The 16494-nt window shown below is 36.5% G+C and overlaps 1 protein-coding gene across 7 annotated transcripts in view; it reads left to right on the top strand.

Moving 5' to 3' along the window:
- Gdpd1 (glycerophosphodiester phosphodiesterase domain containing 1) overlaps positions 1-11097 on the top strand; it is a 47533-nt gene extending 36436 nt beyond the window's left edge. For 2 of the 7 annotated variants that reach the window (XM_046423266.2, XM_046423268.2), the window contains 4 exons: positions 1794-1927; positions 2850-2919; positions 6567-6626; positions 9387-11097. In XM_046423266.2, the coding sequence (XP_046279222.1) occupies positions 1794-1927; positions 2850-2919; positions 6567-6626; positions 9387-9509 (387 nt within the window). In that variant the 3' untranslated portion in view covers positions 9510-11097. Of the gene's footprint in view, positions 1-1793; positions 1928-2849; positions 2920-6566; positions 6627-8931; positions 8984-9386 lie in introns of all 7 variants that reach the window. The other 5 variants (XM_046423267.2, XM_046423270.2, XM_046423269.2 and 2 more) reach the window with 4 other exon arrangements.
- Positions 11098-16494: the final 5397 nt, after the last annotated feature.

Below are 16494 nucleotides of genomic sequence, written 5' to 3'. Positions count from 1 at the left end.
TTGCCCTTGATTCACGTCCCCCACCCGACCCCAAGCCTCTGGCTTTCTATTATATTGAAAATTCCCAAACTCTTTCAGCATAATATTCAAACATCACAGTAAAAATGTTTCAATAATATTTGTCATTCATGTTAACAACATTCTGTATAATAAGTGATATGTCTTTTACAGTTTGTAAAGTATGATTTATAAGAATTTTACAAGCTGGGCATGGTGGCACATGCATGTAATCCCAGCAATACAGGGGGATTGAAGGTTCAAAGCCAGCCTCAGCAACAACAAGGAGCTAAACAACTCAATGAGATCCTGTCTCTAATAAAATACAAAAAAAACAGGGCTGGGCATGTGGCTCAGTGGTTGAGTGTCCCTGAGTTCAATCCCCACACCCCCCAAAAAACTAAATAAATAAAAATAAAAAGGGCTGAGGATGTTGCTCAGTGGTTAAGTATTTGGGCTTAATCCACAGTATCAAAAAAAAAAAAAAAAGATATAGAATATGATTGTTGTTAAACATTTGCCAGCCTACCACTCTTCTCCCACCCCCACAGGCAGCCTTGCATAGCTCTCTAGAAGTACCCAGTACTTCTTTTAGTGCTCTGGTTCCAAAGTTGCATAAGTTTTGAGCGCCAGCCCCAACCCTATTTTTCCCCTAATCTCACTAATCCTTAATGTATAAATTTGCAGAACTCTAGGTTTTTCAGGGTCTTGAATACTGTGTTACAGATAAACATGTGTATATAAATAAGTAAAAAATGTTACAAAGCATCATATGAACACAGGCAAAATAAATCCTCAAACTTCCTTATTTTTTGTTAAATAAATAAATAGGTCATTTACTTTAATTATTTAAAATCAATTCTTTTTGCATGATTTAAAAATATTATAGGGCTGGAGTTGTAGCTCAGTGGTAGAGCTACAAAATGGTAAAGATGCTAAATTTTATGTTGTGTGTATTTTACCAAAGTGAAATATACAGGCACATATACACATATCCTGCAGTTTCAAAAAGTTTTGGAATGCTGAACACATTTTTCAATTGAAACTTAAAATAATGATTAGATTCTTGGCCTAACTTACAAAATCCTATTTATACTTTTAGGTTTGATCCATAACACAGCTAAAATATGACATATACAAATTGATATAATCTCTGTATACTTTCTCCTGTCTCAACAGGTATATTAAATGGGAGTTAGATTACTATTTCATACATCTTTTTATTTTGTTCTATTAGATTTTGGTATGTTTAGTTTCTAGTTGTGAATACTGTGGCCAACAGAGAGAGTGGTGTTGTAAAAACAAAGAAAAATATAGGGAGTAGAGAAACTTTACTAACATTAATTATACAATGGGACTCCAAGGTAGATCTTTACTATTTTTTTTTTTCCTATCCAAATTGGGTTTTTAGGCTGGGGCTATGGCTAGGTGGTAGAGTGCTTGCCAAGCATGCATGAGGCACTGGGTTCAATCTCAGCATCACATAAAAATAAACAAAATAAAGGTTTAAAAAATGGGTTTTTATTCGTCATAGTCAACTGACACATACAGGTACAAAAATTATAAAAATAAACCAGTAGATATTTAAAGGCAAAAGCAAAAATTTGCACATTGAAATTCATACTCTTTTGTTTCAGACTAGCCATTTAGTGTATCTGTAAATGGATATTCACAATTTGGTGATTGCTTGCAATAGATGTCAAGATATAGTCTTGGTAAACTTTGAGACTTATGAAATAATCCTCTTTATTTGAGCAATTACTGTAAAGTAATATATAATATTGTTTGTCTTTTAGAATTCAGATATTCCTATACTCTTCAGTCTACAACGTGTTCTGCTTATTCTTGGCCTTTTCTTCACTGGCCTCTTACCTTTTGTGCCCATTCGAGAACAATTTTTTGAAATCCCAATGCCTTCTATCATACTGAAGTAAGTGCTTATCCTTTTTTCATCAATTATCAATTCTAGAAGGATTAAGATAAAGTCTTGCCGAGTGCAGTGGTGCAAGCCTGTAATCCCAAGGGCTTGGGAGGCTAAGGCAGGAGGATTTTGAGTTCAAAGACAGCCTCAGCAAAACGAGGCACTAAGCAACTCAGTGAGACCCTAAATAAAATACAAAACAGGGTTGGGGAAGTAGCTCTGTGGTCGAGTGCCTCTGAGTTCAATTCCTGTTAACCATCCCCCGCAAAAAAAATAAAGCTCGTTAATATCAGTATTGCTTTTTTTTGTTTGGTGCTAGGAATTGAATCCAGGGCCTTGCACATGCCAAGCAAACACTCCACCACTGGGTTACACCCACTCTTAGTTATGGTTTGTCCCCAATAAACTCATTTTGGGCTTGGTCCCCAAAGTAACTGTACTGAGTGATGGTAAGAATGTGATTAGGTCACTAAGTCACTAAGAGGATTAAAGCCTTTCTTATGGGAATGAGTTCTTGCCTTTGGCTTTTTCTTGCTTCTTTTGTATACTTGCCTTTCTTCTGCATATTCTTTACTGCTTTTCTGTTACCATGAGGCCCTCACAAGAAGCCATCCAGATACCATTGTCATGCTCTTGGAATTCTAAAACTGTGAGCCTAATAATCTCTTTTCTTTATAAATTTCCCGACCTTGGGTATTTTGTTATAGCAACAGAAAACAATCTAGGATAAATATCATTGTTAAATAATAGGTTTTGCTGGGTTGGGGAGTATTTCTATGGTAGAGCACTTGATAACATGCATGAGGCCCTGGATTTTTGATCCCCATCATCACATACACACACACACACACACACACCAGATTTCTGTAGTTATCTCCATGTTCTGTTCCCTGACAGAGAGAGAGAATTTTTTTTAATATTTATTTTTTAGTTTTCGGCAGACACAACATCTTTGTTTGTATGTGGTGCTGAGGATCGAACGCGGGCCGCACGCATGCCAGGTGAGCGCGCTACCGTTTGAGCCACATCCCCAGCCCTCCCTGACATAGTAATAATGTTTTTTGAGATAATTTTAAGACACATTTTCCAAATTAAATAATAAAGGATTATACTTTATCTGAACTAATCTCAGGTTACAACTTCCCATGCCTGTATACTCAGAAGTCAGACAAAAAGAAATGAGCTTAAGTACAGAAGCTTAATAATTATTTTATTCTGACATCAAATAACAATTGCCCTTTATTTTATTCTTCTTCATTGATAGTAATATACAGCTAAATCTCCATTAAACTCCAAAATCACCAGCAGGAATAATACATTTATGAAGAAAAACCACTACTACCATCACCAAAAAGGTGAAGAGGAAAAAAAAAAAACTTTGGAAATAAGAGAAAGAAAAGGTTAATTTAGTTTGTATGAGATACTTATGTGTTTACATAATTTCTCTATTAACTACAGAGTCTTGCTTTCCATTCACAAATTTAAAAGATGAAAATGTTTAAAATGTTTACTGTTGCCTGGGAAATAATCAACAGTACTCAATAGTTGTTAAATTGTATTTGTTGTTATTATTAAAGAACTCTTCATCTCAAAATGCTACATACTTAGAATGTGATTTCTTCTTTTTAATTAGGGCATTATAGTTGTACATAGTAGTTAAGTTCATCCCGACAAAATCATACATGCATGGAATTCAATTTCAGTTCACTTTCCCTGCCTTTTCTCTCCCCTTCTTACTTCCCTCATTCTCTTTCCTCTTCTCTAAAAGTCTTCCTTTCATTCATCTCTTTATTTATTTATTTGTATGTGGTGCTGAGGACTGAACCCATTCCTCACACAGGCTAGGCAGGTGCTCTACCACTGAGCTACAACCCCAGTCCCATCTTTATGTATTTTTAATTTATTCTTTCTACTTATATGTAAAGGTGAAATTCCCTGTGGTATATTTATATATGCACATAGCATGGTCTTAAAAAATTACTTCCTTTTTCCTGTACCTTTTTTCTTTATATATATATATATTAATTGTAGATGAACACAATACCCTTATTTTATTTGTTTATTTTTATGTAGTACCAGGGATCAAACACAGTGCCTCATGCATGCTAGGCAAGAGCTCTACCACTGAGCCACAACCCCAGCCCCATCCTGTCCCTCCTTTCTCCCTCTAGTTTCCTTCTTCACTCTGCTGGTCATCCCTATATCTTTATCTTTTTTGTTCTAGCTTCCACATATGAGAGAAAACATTCAGCTCTTGATTTTTCTGATACTGGCTTATTTCACTTAGCATGATGTTCTCCATTTCCATCCATTTACCAGCAAATGCCATAATTCCATTCTTCTTTATGGATACATAATGATATATATATAAAATATTATATATGATTTTTCTTAATCACATTCTTATCCATAGAATGTGATTTCTAGCTATAGATTTCATAAGAATAACTAAGCCATGACAAAGGAATTTGGAGATTCTGGGGAGATCATTTAAATGTGATTTTACCTGCATGAAAACATTTTTCTACCCAAAATAACTTTAAAAAATAAAAATAAACATTAGTGGGCTGGAGGTGTGGCTCATCGGTAGTGCACTTGCCTGGCATGTGTGAGGCACTGGGTTTGGTTCTCAGCACTGCATATACATAAATAAAATAAAGGTATATCAACAACTAAAAAATATTAAAAAATAAAATAAACATTAGTGCAGCAGTCATTAGAAAATATAGGTAAGATTAACAATTAGGTCAATACTCTTATGTTTACCTTTCCTTCTATGCCTTCCTCCCTTTCTTTCTTTCTTACTAGGGATTGAACCCAAGGGTACTTTACCACTGAGCTACATCCCCAGCCCTTTTAAAATTTTTTATTTTGAGACAGGGTCTCACTAAGTTGCTTAGGGCCTCACTAAATTGCTGAGACCAGTCTTGAACTTGCGATCTTCCTGCCTCAGCCTCCTGAGTTGCTAGGATTACAGGTGTGTACCACTGTAACTGGCTTAACTTCTGTTTGTTGCCTGTTTTCCAGCTGAGTTTCTTAGTGATGAGGATGTTTATTATATCTGTCCTCAATTATATTTATAAAAAGTCCGTGTAGCTATTTCTCAGACAAAACAACAGAAAACACTTTTTTTTTGGGGGGAGGGTACCCCGGATTGAACTCTGGGGCACTCAACCACTGAGCCACATCCCCAGCCCTATTTTGTATTTTACTTAGAGACAAATTCTCACTGAGTTGCTTAATGCCTCACCATTGCTGAGGGTGGCTTTGAACTCGCTATCCTCTGGTCTCAGCCTCCTGATTAATTCCTTCTGGGATTACAGGCGTGCGCCACCATACCCAGCAGAAAACACTTCTTAACTACAAAGAAACAATTTTCATTTGCTATAGTAGAATGATTCCTGGGATTAGAGGTTTAGCTCAGTGCTAGAGTACTTTCTTTTATATTTTATTTATTTATTTTTAGAGTACTTTCTAAGCCTGTGAGAGGCTCTGGGTTCTATTCCCAGCAACACACACACACACACACACATACAATAAAGTGATTACTAACCATGTATAGCTTTTCTCCTGCCTGGAGCTGAATGTTATGCTCTTTAGATTATCTATATGTGTTTCTTTTGGAAAAAATATTGTTGAAATACCAAATAAGAAGCACAAACACTATAGCATTAGTCTTTTCTCTAAAAAGTGATTATGGATTAAAACAGGTAGAATACTATTTGTGTGTGTTTCAATGTTTGAAGGAGAACAATGGATACTTACATAATCTAATAATTGTATTTAATGAGGTAATTAGTATCCCTGAATTCCTGAAATTTCAACCAGGAGTTTCCGTCTCAGAGTTAGAGAAAAGAAGAACTTGTACTTTATTCAGAGAGCTTCTAATAAAACTTGAACTCAGACAGAAAGTTAAAAGAGGAATTTAACAGTTGTGGACTCTCAGAATTTAAGAGTGTAGTCAGAAGGGGTGTCAGAAAGAAAACAGGAAACGAAGCTCTGGGAAGAATGAAAATGACTTTGTGCTGATAAACTTAGAAAGCCTCTGAGAAATCTTGGTAGGCGAGAGGAGTGTCAGAGATTTCCTTTGGATACCAGCCCAAGTTAGTGACACAGGTAGTTAGTTATTTGGCTCAAGCCTCAAAGAGATGGGAGGAGGACACTCAGCATGGGGCTAAAAAGTCAGGTAGAGGCTTTTAGTAGGAAAGATAATTTTAAAAGGACAGGTCCAAGTCCTCAAATATTGAAAAGGAAAGAAAAATATACATTATACGCTCATTTTTTACCCCAAATATCTTTTTTAATTCATAGCACAATTTAGTTGTGTGTTTAAATCTACTACATAGGAAATTATAGCCAAGGAGGAGAAAGAGGTTGTCTAAAAGAGAGGATCATGATAAATCCAGGGCACCAGGTCTCTGAAATATAATTTTTATTTTTATCTTCAAATAGTGATAGCAAAAAGTTAGCTTGAGGCCTGTGGAAACAGAACTGACTGGGCTTTTTATTATTGTTGTCCTTTTCACAAATATTCTTTTTAAGAACATAGTAAGACATGCATGGTCTTTTTTTTTTTTTTTCGTTTCATTTTTGAACTTGGCTTATTCCTGTATTTCTAATTTTTAATTCAAACTTTATCTTTCCTCAGGCTAAAGGAACCACACACCATGTCCAGAAGTCAAAAGTTTCTCATCTGGCTTTCCGATATGTAAGAATTTTAGTTTCTTGATATGCAGGTTATTGCTCTGTGTTTAATAAATATCACATTTAAAATTTAGTGCAAGCTTCCCACATGGAATTTGCAACAAGGACTTGGTGAGCACCTCCTAAGCAAGTGGATGTATGTGAATCATTTAGAAGTAGCTTAATTACTTACTAGACACAAAAACCTCAGGAGGAATTTTGAGAGTTAATGTCATCCACCTTTGTGGGAAAACTGAGCCCCCATTCACCCAGTGAAATGATTTACTTGGGGTCATGTAGCTAATTAGTAGCAGAGTTGTGGTAAATAGCCTTCTACTTATTCACTGATTCCACTAGTTCACAAATAAAAACATGGTGAAAAGAAGTGTGCAAAACAATATGTAAAAATATATATTGCCTACTGGCACATTTTTTAGAAACATTTGTACCAAGACTCAGCAACAGAGAGATCCTTCCTGCAGGGTGAAGACACACTTTAAAGAAAAATGCCTTAATTTTTACAATATATTGAGTTTAATTTTAGGTAAAATTATGTAATTGTTTTATGTTTTGCTTTAGAATGGAGCCTTGAATATTAAATATGTTAATAGTCCTAAATCACAATCTTTTATTTATTTCTTTTTTATTACCGGGGATTGAACCTAGGGGTGCTTATCCACTGAAAACCCCCATCCCCCATCAGCATTTTTAAATATTTTATTTAGAGATAGAGCCTCGATGAGTTGCTAAGTGTCTTGCTAATCTGCTGAGGCTGAAGCTCCTGACCTGCTGGGATTTCAGGCATGCAGCACCATGCATGGTACAACCTTTTATTATGTAGCTCCTCTTTCAAAGTTTTGGAAAATTGATTTTATGTTTTTTTCTGTGCCACAGGTTTTTTTTTTCCTTTATTCTTGATTTAATTTCTAGTTTTCAAGAACGCGCTTTTATTTTTTTTAATATTTATTTTTTAGGTGTAGTTGGACACAATGCCTTTATTTTATTTACTTATTTTTATGTGGTGCTGAGGATCGAACCCGGGGCCTCACACGTGCTAGGCGAGCGCTCTACCGCTGAGCTACAACCCCAGCTCCAGCGCACTTTTAATTGGTGTTAAAAGCACATCAGGGGGCTAGAGTTGTGCATCAATGGTAGAGTGCATGCCTAGCACATGTGAGGCACTGGGTTCCATCCTCAGCACCACATAAAAACAAATAAATAAATAAAGTTATTTTTTTTAAAAGCACATGATTTCAGGTTTTTCTTACTTAAGATCATTCTAATAGATACAACTGAATAGAAATAATATGTATGACTTTCAGATGGGTGCCATGGCGCACTTCTGTACTCCCATCAACTTAGGAGGCTGATGTAGGAGTATCACAAGTTCCAAGCCAGCCTCAGAAATTTAATGAGACTCTGTCTCAAAATAAAAAGTAGAAATGGCTGGAAATGTAGCTCAGTGGTAAAGTGCCCCTGCATTCAATCCCCAATACAAAAAAAAAAAAAGAAGAAGAAGAAGAAGGAAAGAATACATATAACTTTCCAGTACAATTAGTTCATATCTTGTTCAAGTGACTTGTAGTCTAAAAGTGCACTTTTAGTTATTTGAAACTAAAATTAAAAAAAAAAAAAACTTTTTCATAGGTATTGAATAGTATAACTAATGGATATGTGATTTCTAAGATAACTAACAAAAGACTAGTTTATTATGTAACTGAAGTATGATGGTAAAGAACTTGACATGAATTTCCTGCTTTATTTTAACCTGGCACCTTAACACCTCCTAGCTCTCTCACTCTCATTATGGCTCCAGCAGGGAAAGTGAGCAAGCTTTTTCTCCATTAAGGTTTCCATGAGAATGGATCTTCTGGTGGCAGTACTGGGGGAGGTTCTCATTGTCCACCAGCCAGCAGCCAACAGTTAAGGGGGATCCAGCAGTTAAGATGTGAATTTATCCCCAGGAGCTACTATTACTTAAGACCTTTGCTTGTATTGCTGGAGTTTGGGGATTCAATTAAATAAAGAATTACGAATCTCAAAATTGACCAAGGTAGGACTGAGGACTAATTCTAGTCAGTAGTTAGGACTAAGAAATACAGCAGGGCATGGTAGCTTGTGATCCCAGCAATTTTGAAAGCCAAGGCAAAAGGATCACAACTTCCAGCAATTAAGCAAGACCCTAAGCAACTTATGGAGACCCAGTCTCAAAGGATAAAAAGGGATGTAGTTCAGTGGCAAAGCATGCCTGAGTTAAATCCCCAGTACTAAAATAAAACAAAAAGAAAAAAGAAAGAAATACCTAAATCTGTTCTGCCTTTCTTTTCTAGTTTATTAATGAGGAAAGCTTTATTTGACCACCTCACTGCCCGAGGCATTCAAGTAAGTTTCGGGAACAATGCATTTTGAAAACAGTGTAGCTTATCAATTTACCACAAGTGTAAAGGGTAGGGGCCTTTAACTGACTTAATTTGAACCCAGATTCTGGTGTTGTTCCCTTGCTGATTCACAAATGAGGACATTAAGATCTACCTTATAGTTAGTAATAAAGCATTCGTGTTTCTGTAGCTAGATAGCTCTTTATATAGTATAGACGAGAATAGCTAAGTCAGAGGGGTTGGGCAGTGCATGTTTAATGAGCAAGTGGAATTTTTTATAAGTTTACTGATTTCTTAAAATGGCAACTTTAAGAAGTTCTAAGAATGTTGAGATTATATAGATAAATGTTATAAAAATATTTTTCTCTTTTAACATTTGTTTTCATACTTGTGATTTTGATTTCCAGGTGTATGTTTGGGTATTAAATGAAGAACAAGAGTACAAAAGAGCTTTCGATTTGGGAGCAACTGGAGTGATGACAGATTATCCAACAAAGCTCAAGGATTTTTTACATAATTTTTCAGCATAGAAAAAGGAAGTATTCAAAGAAAACACAAAAAGACCTAAGAAAATAAAATTTCACCGTCATTTCCCTAAGATATTTCCAGAATGGTAAAAGTTTTAATCAGTTAAGTGTTTATTACCTCATTTTTAAGCCTGTATGAGAATGTAGAAACAATATATTGTATATTTATTTCAAACAATATTGCATATTTCACATTTATAAATTGTTTAGAAAGATAACTTGTTTTGAGATGTAAGTAGATTATTAAGATGTCTGTATATACCATTGTGGTGGAACACTCCTGTAATCCCAGCAGCTCGGGAGGCTGAGGCAGGAGAATCACAAGTTTGAGGCCAGCCTCAGCAATTTAGCAAGGCCTTAAGCAATTTAGTGAGACCTTCTCAAAATTAAAAAAAAAAAAAAAGTCTGTATATGATGCTGTATTCTACTAGTCTAAGTAATTTTGAAATCAAAGGCTATTGGATAAACTTGTCATTAGCTCTCACTGGAATAAGATCAACTAATTTAGTAAAAGAAAATTATTGAAGGTCATTAGAGCTGTTTCGCATTGTTTCATTATCTCTAGATACATCTTAGTGAAAAGGGAAAAATACAATGGAAGAAGAGCTTGAAAATCAATGTCATAATTATCTGGCAAGTTATGCATCATTAATAGAAGGCAAGCTCAAAGAAATACTTTATCAGAAACAAAATCTGTAGACTAATTAGATTTCTCAGTTGCTGTTGTTATGGGGATATTGTACTTGTAATCTTTTTCAGGTGTGTAACAATGCTACCATGTCTTTTTTAATACATGAAAAATAGACTTTTAGGGCTAGGGCTGGGGCTAGGGCTGAGTGGCAGAGTGCTTGCCTGGTATGTGTGAGGCACTGGGTTTGATCCTCAGCACCACATACAAAAATAAGCAAATAAAATAAAGTCATGTTCTCCATCTACAACTACCAAAAAATTTTAAAAAATACTTTTGGTTTTAAATTAAAACAAGATCCAAATAATCATGTTTTTATGTTTCCTCTAAAGAAATCTAAGATTTTCATTTTCTGTCATTGACTTGACTGTTTGAACCTATATCTAGATTTTAAATAATATCTTGAATCCTAATAATCATATGAAACTGATGAAAGTACATATCATTGTTTCTAATACATACAGTATGAACCATCTGTTGCTGATCCTTAAGGATTCCTTCTTGGGCTGGGTATGTGGTTCAGAGGTAGAGCACTTGCCTAGCATGTGCAAGCAAGGCCCTGGGTTCAATCTCTAGCATGGAAAAAAAAAAAAAATCATTCTTTAGAGTATGAAGTAGAAAGAGAATGTAATTTTCCAAACATTAGACATCACTTTCTCAGCTGTTCTGATGTGACTTCGTGTAATCTATCTCTAATATTTTTAACTAATTTTATGATCTCAGATTGGAAGATAAATATAATCTGGAGTAATAAATGTCTTTTACCTAGATTATGCCTCTCATTTGGAATTTGCCAACGATGTAGCTATAAAGGATGACCATACTCTCATCTGTTCCTGGATGACATAAATATCATTTGCTTTGTTGTTTAAACTGAAATAAAGTTTTCCAAGAACAAAATAAGTGTTCTCAATTTTCTTTTTACAATTATAATTCCAAATACACTTTATAGATTTCTTGCAGAATTTAATGAGATGGTATGAGTAAACAGCTGAGATTTCTCTCTAGAATAGAGAAAAATAAAAGAAAAAATGGAAACACTTTTATTGTAAGAAAATTACTTCTTGGCAATTCTATAAAAAACTTGGGCAAGTAATCTATTAAGTCAATCATTTTCACTTTTATTTATTATAATTTATAATTTTCATTTATTGTAATGTATTTAACTTATTACAATGTGTAATTATTTGCTAGGGGTTTGATCATCTTTAATAAAATTCTTTTTGTTCAAATTTGCTTTGTTATGATTCAGAGAAGGTCATATTATAAAGCTAGCACATATTTTATGTGAACCAGTCAAAGATAAGTTACCTAAAATGACTGAAATGTTTTTTTTTTTTTTTTTTTTTTTTTTTTTTAATATTTATTTTTTAGTATTTGGCGGACACAACATCTTTGTTTGTATGTGGTGCTGAGGATCGAACCCGGGCCGCACGCATGCCAGGCGAGCGCGCTACCGCTTGAGCCACATCCCCAGCCCCATACTGAAATGTTTTTTAAAAATCATGTTTTTCACTGTGGACAGTTGCTGATAGTGGTTACAGGACAATGTAATGTAGGTGATGCCACTAAAGTGTACACTTAAAAAAGTAAAAAAAAAAAAAATCATGTTTTAAAAGTTTGATGATTTTATAATCAAGGTAACTTTAAGTCTCAATTAAAATATAATATCTATAGAAAGGGGTTTGATATTCATTACCAAGTGACATCAGAATAATGCTTTTTGGTTGGGATATCACCTTTTAAAAGAGGTTCAGATCCTGGCATTGTGGCACATGCCTATAATCACAGCTACTCTAAAGGCTGAGGCAAGAGGATCACAAGTTTAAAACCAGCCTGGGCAACTTGTAGAGAACTTGTCTCAAAATAAAAAATAACAAGTGTTGGCTTCATGGTAGAGGTTTAATCCCTAACACACACACAAAAAAAGTATAATATTCTAATACCATTTCATTTTGAGATATAAGTGGACAGTCTTTGACTAGAGAAGTAGTCAAAAAAAATGTGATCAGATTCCCTTGATGTGAGCCTAGCACTGGATGTGGTAGACAGCTCTAGGTTTGTCTTGTGTGCCAATAGTATTTCATATGCATAACAATAAACCACAGTTGGAAGGTAATTAAGCAAGCAATTGTCATGAGGGTGTGGGTGAGACTATCTGTAGAATGAGAGTCCTAGGCAGGTTACCAGGGCAAAACAGGGCACTAGGTGCCAATTCTAGGGCCCAGGTCTTAGAAAGCTCATTTAACAGAATGATAACACTGGAAATAAGCACAGGGATAAATTGGACTGAGTCTCACAGAGTCTTAAACCTCTTTTATGGCCAGGACTGGGTCTAGAAGTTGGACAGGTGGGTGACTATAGAGGTGGGCATCTAGTTGTTACACTGTGGAGGATGAAATGGCTCTAGTGAGTTGGGAGGAGAGCATAAAACATAAATAACAGGGGCTAGGATGTAGTTTCGTGGTAGTGCACTTGCCTAACATGCAAGAGGCCTTGGATTCTATTCCCAGCACTACAAAAGCAAAAACAAAACTCCAAAACACATAAATTACAGTAATGTTCCAGTAGGGGAAACCACTAACATAGAATGCAGTGTAAATAGTTCTGTCTAGAGATGTGCAACATGGTGTCCCCAGAACTAATCCATTAATTAAAGAAAACACAGGCCTGGGGATATAGCTCAGTAGGTAGAGTGCTTGCCTTGCATGTACAAAGCCATGGGTTCAATCCCCAGTTCCACAGGAAAGAAAAAAAAAAAAAGTCAAAAGAGAATCTGGCCAGCCACAGTGGTGCACACATGTAACATCAGCAATTTGGGAGACTGAGGCAGGAGGATTGCAGGTTCAAAGCCAACCTCAGCAACTTAGCAAGACCCTGTCTCAAAATTAAAAAAAATAAAAAGGGTTGGGGATGTGGCCTAGTAGATAAGGCCTGTGGGGTCAATCCTTGTTACCCACCCACACCCCCCAAAACAAAAAAAAAATCTGCTATAGATAAGTTTCAATTTAAGGAAGGTCACGAATTCCAGCTTGAAGAATTTGTTCTGAACTGAATGTCATGTCCTAAGTAGGTGGCCAAACTTGAAACATTAAAAATAAGAAATGAAAATGCTAGGCAGTAATAGGACAATCATTTCAGTCCCCAAAAGAAAGTGTAAATAGTAGTTGGAGACCAGGCACTAAAATAAGATCAGAACTAAAACAGTCAGATCAAAGAGTCACAGAGAAGATCAGAATGCTGGGAGTATAATGACATTCATAAAGTCACTATTGATGTTTAGGTTTTCTGCCTCATTTGTATAGCATTGCCAAAATGGAGAGTTGGATAGTCCTATAATCTGAAATAAAGATAAAAGCCTATAGCAGAGAACAGTCTAGAAACTGTTCAAAGGCTAAACAGATCCATACAGATCTAATTGCTAAAAAGTAATTTAGCGGGCTGGGGATGTGGCTCAAGCGGTAGCGCGCTCGCCTGGCATGCGTGCGGCCCGGGTTCGATACTCAGCACCACATACCAACAAAGATGTTGTGTCTGCCGAGAACTAAAAATAAATAAATTAAAAAATAATAATAATAAAAAATAAAAAGTAATTTAGCAAGAGCTGAAGGTGCCCTCGGTGGTAGAGTACATGCTTAGTATATGAAAAGCCCTGGGTTCCAGTGACTTGGGAGGCTGAGGCAGGCAGATTGCAAGTTTGAAGAAGCCAACCTTAGCAATTCGGCAAGGATTTAAGCAATTTAGGGAGACCCTGTTTCAACAGGAAAAAAGGACTGGGGATGTGGCTCAGGGGTACAGTGTCCCTAGGTTTAATCCCCAGTACCAAAAAAAAAAAAAAAAAATCTGAAATTATATCCACCAGTGTCCATAGTGTTTTTTGTTTTGTAGACAGAGTCTCTCTATGTTGCCCAGGCTGACTTTAATCTTCTGTACTCAAGTGGTCCTCCTATCCAGCCTCCTGAGTGACTGGGACTATAGAGGTGGTGCTACCCTGCCTGGGCCTAAAAAGATTCTTATTTTTTTAGTGGTAGTGGAAAATTAAATTCAGGGCTTCTCATGCTAAACAAATGCCCTACCACTGAGCTACACCCCCAGCCCTCAAAAGATTTCTTAAATATACAGTACAACATCCTACACAATTGTTGTATAGCAGATCTCTGGAACTTACTCATCTTACATAACCAAAATCTTATACCTACCAATGAGCAACTAACTCCCCTTTTTTTCCTTCTTACTAGTCCTTGGCAATGCAACTCTATTCTTTTCCTTCTATAAGTTTGACTATTTTTACACTCACATAAGTGAAAAGTAAATGGTCTAAGTATAGTGGCCTTCTGTGACTAAGGTTTATTGCATTTAGCACAATGTCTTTAGGGTTCATGCATGTTGTAGGATTTAATATTGCAAAGTTTATACAAAGCCCTGAGGCAGGAAAGAGCTTGGTGCTTAATGAGAATAGAAAGAAGAGTGAAAAATAAAGAAGGGGAAAGGAACAGAACACAAGTGGAGAAACAGACTTTCAGAAGAAGGACTCTTCATTGTAACAGAAGAGCAATTTAGGGATAAAAGCAGGATTTTGTAGCTTTCATTGTACAAAGATAAGTTTCTACCTGATAGTTTCTGATTTCTCATTAATGGATGAGTTGAGGTCTTTAGCTAAAACTGAAAATGAGTAAAGGGTGTATATGTTTCAGGAAAGGGAAAGCTTGTCATAGACTTTCTAGGGAGTGGGAATGTGAGCCTATTGGAGAAAGAGTGGGATTGCTGGATAGATCCAAGGACTAATTTGAGGCTTGAGATTTTGCATTTAAAATGAAATCAGGAGCTGGCAGTATAGCTCAGTGGTAGAGTGCTCGCCTAGCAAGCACAAGGCTCTAAGTTTGATCCTCAGGAAGAAAGAGAGAGAGAGAGAGAGAGAGAGAGAGAGAGAGAGAGAGAGAGAATTCTGAAGAGTTTAATGGGGAAAATAATAAGTAGAGAGCTGAGCTTTAGAATGCACCCAAAGAAAACAGATGTGGTCTGAAAAATAGAAGTAGTGGGACTGGGGTTCTGGTTCAGTGGTAGAGTACTTGCCTAGCACATGTGAGGCACTGGGTTGGATCCTCAGCACTGCATTAAAAAACAGACAAACGGTATCATGTCCATCTACAACTAAATAAATAAATAAATAAATAGAAGTAGAGGAGTATAATGTCCTCAACCCATGAAAGCAGAAATTTTAAGAATGAAGGTGGTTATCAGAAGTGCCCCAAATGGGACACTGAAATCAAAGAAGGCAAGGGCTTAGAAAGGATGACAGCATTTGCTTTAAAAGGAGGCCTCTGTGACTTTGGTTCATTTACTTCTTTAGTTGGTGAAAATGATACCACACCACAAAGGGAGAAAGAGGGCTGAACAATGCTCAATGAGTCTAGTAACACTCAGCCATTTATTCAAAGAAAGTAGAGAACCAGGGCATTTGAAAGAGCAGCAGTAACAACCGAATTGTGTTCTAAATGGGGAGGCTCATCAAAGCATAAAAACAGAGAGCTAGTGGAGAGACCATTGGAGACAGAATATGTGAGCAAAGATCTCTTCAGGACTGAGTGCTGGACGTGGTAGTGCACACCTGTAATTCCAGCAGCTTGGGAGGCTGAAGCAGGAGGGTCACAAGTTCAAAGCCAGTCTCAGCAATTTAGTGAGGCCCTGAGCAACTTAGTGAGACCCTAATTCACAATAAAAAATAAAAACAGGCTGGGGATGTGGCTCAGTGTTTAAGTACCTCTGGGTTCAATCCCTGGTATCCCACCAAGGGCGAAGCAGAGATATTGGCTCCATGGTAAATTGCCCCTGGGTTAAATCCCGAATACCAAGAAGAAAGAAAAGCTGTCCAGATGAACCCCAGAGAGTGTCCCTTGTGTCCACACAAACATGGGTAGCCAACACATGGATAGTTTAACCCACCTATTAGCTTCCAAAATTTAGGATCTTTTTTTAAAATTTTTTTCCTTCTGCAGTGCTGGGGATCAGACCCAGGGCCTCATTCATGCTAGGCAAGTTGTATGCCACTGAGCTACATCCCCAGCCCTCACCCTATGTCTTTAAACAGGTCAGGAACTGATTTGTGTTTTTAGGGACAGAAAACCATAGCTTCTGATTGAGTTTTAGTCTGCAATAGGTTAATTAATAATAACAAGTCTTTCAGGGGATGGTGGTATTATGGAGCTGGGGCCTTTTGAGAAACTGAGGCACTGAGAAGATCCCCTCTTCAAACCCTGATTCTTGCAATCAAATCAGAAAGATTTGAGACATCTCTCAGAG

The sequence above is a fragment of the Marmota monax genome, unplaced genomic scaffold, assembly GCF_021218885.2.
Source record: "Marmota monax isolate L192 unplaced genomic scaffold, Marmota_monax_Labrador192_F-V1.1 WCK01_AAM20220418_F8-fsc00171, whole genome shotgun sequence".
In the NCBI taxonomy this organism is placed as follows: domain Eukaryota; kingdom Metazoa; phylum Chordata; class Mammalia; order Rodentia; family Sciuridae; genus Marmota; species Marmota monax.
This window is presented reverse-complemented; position numbering and strand designations above follow the sequence as displayed.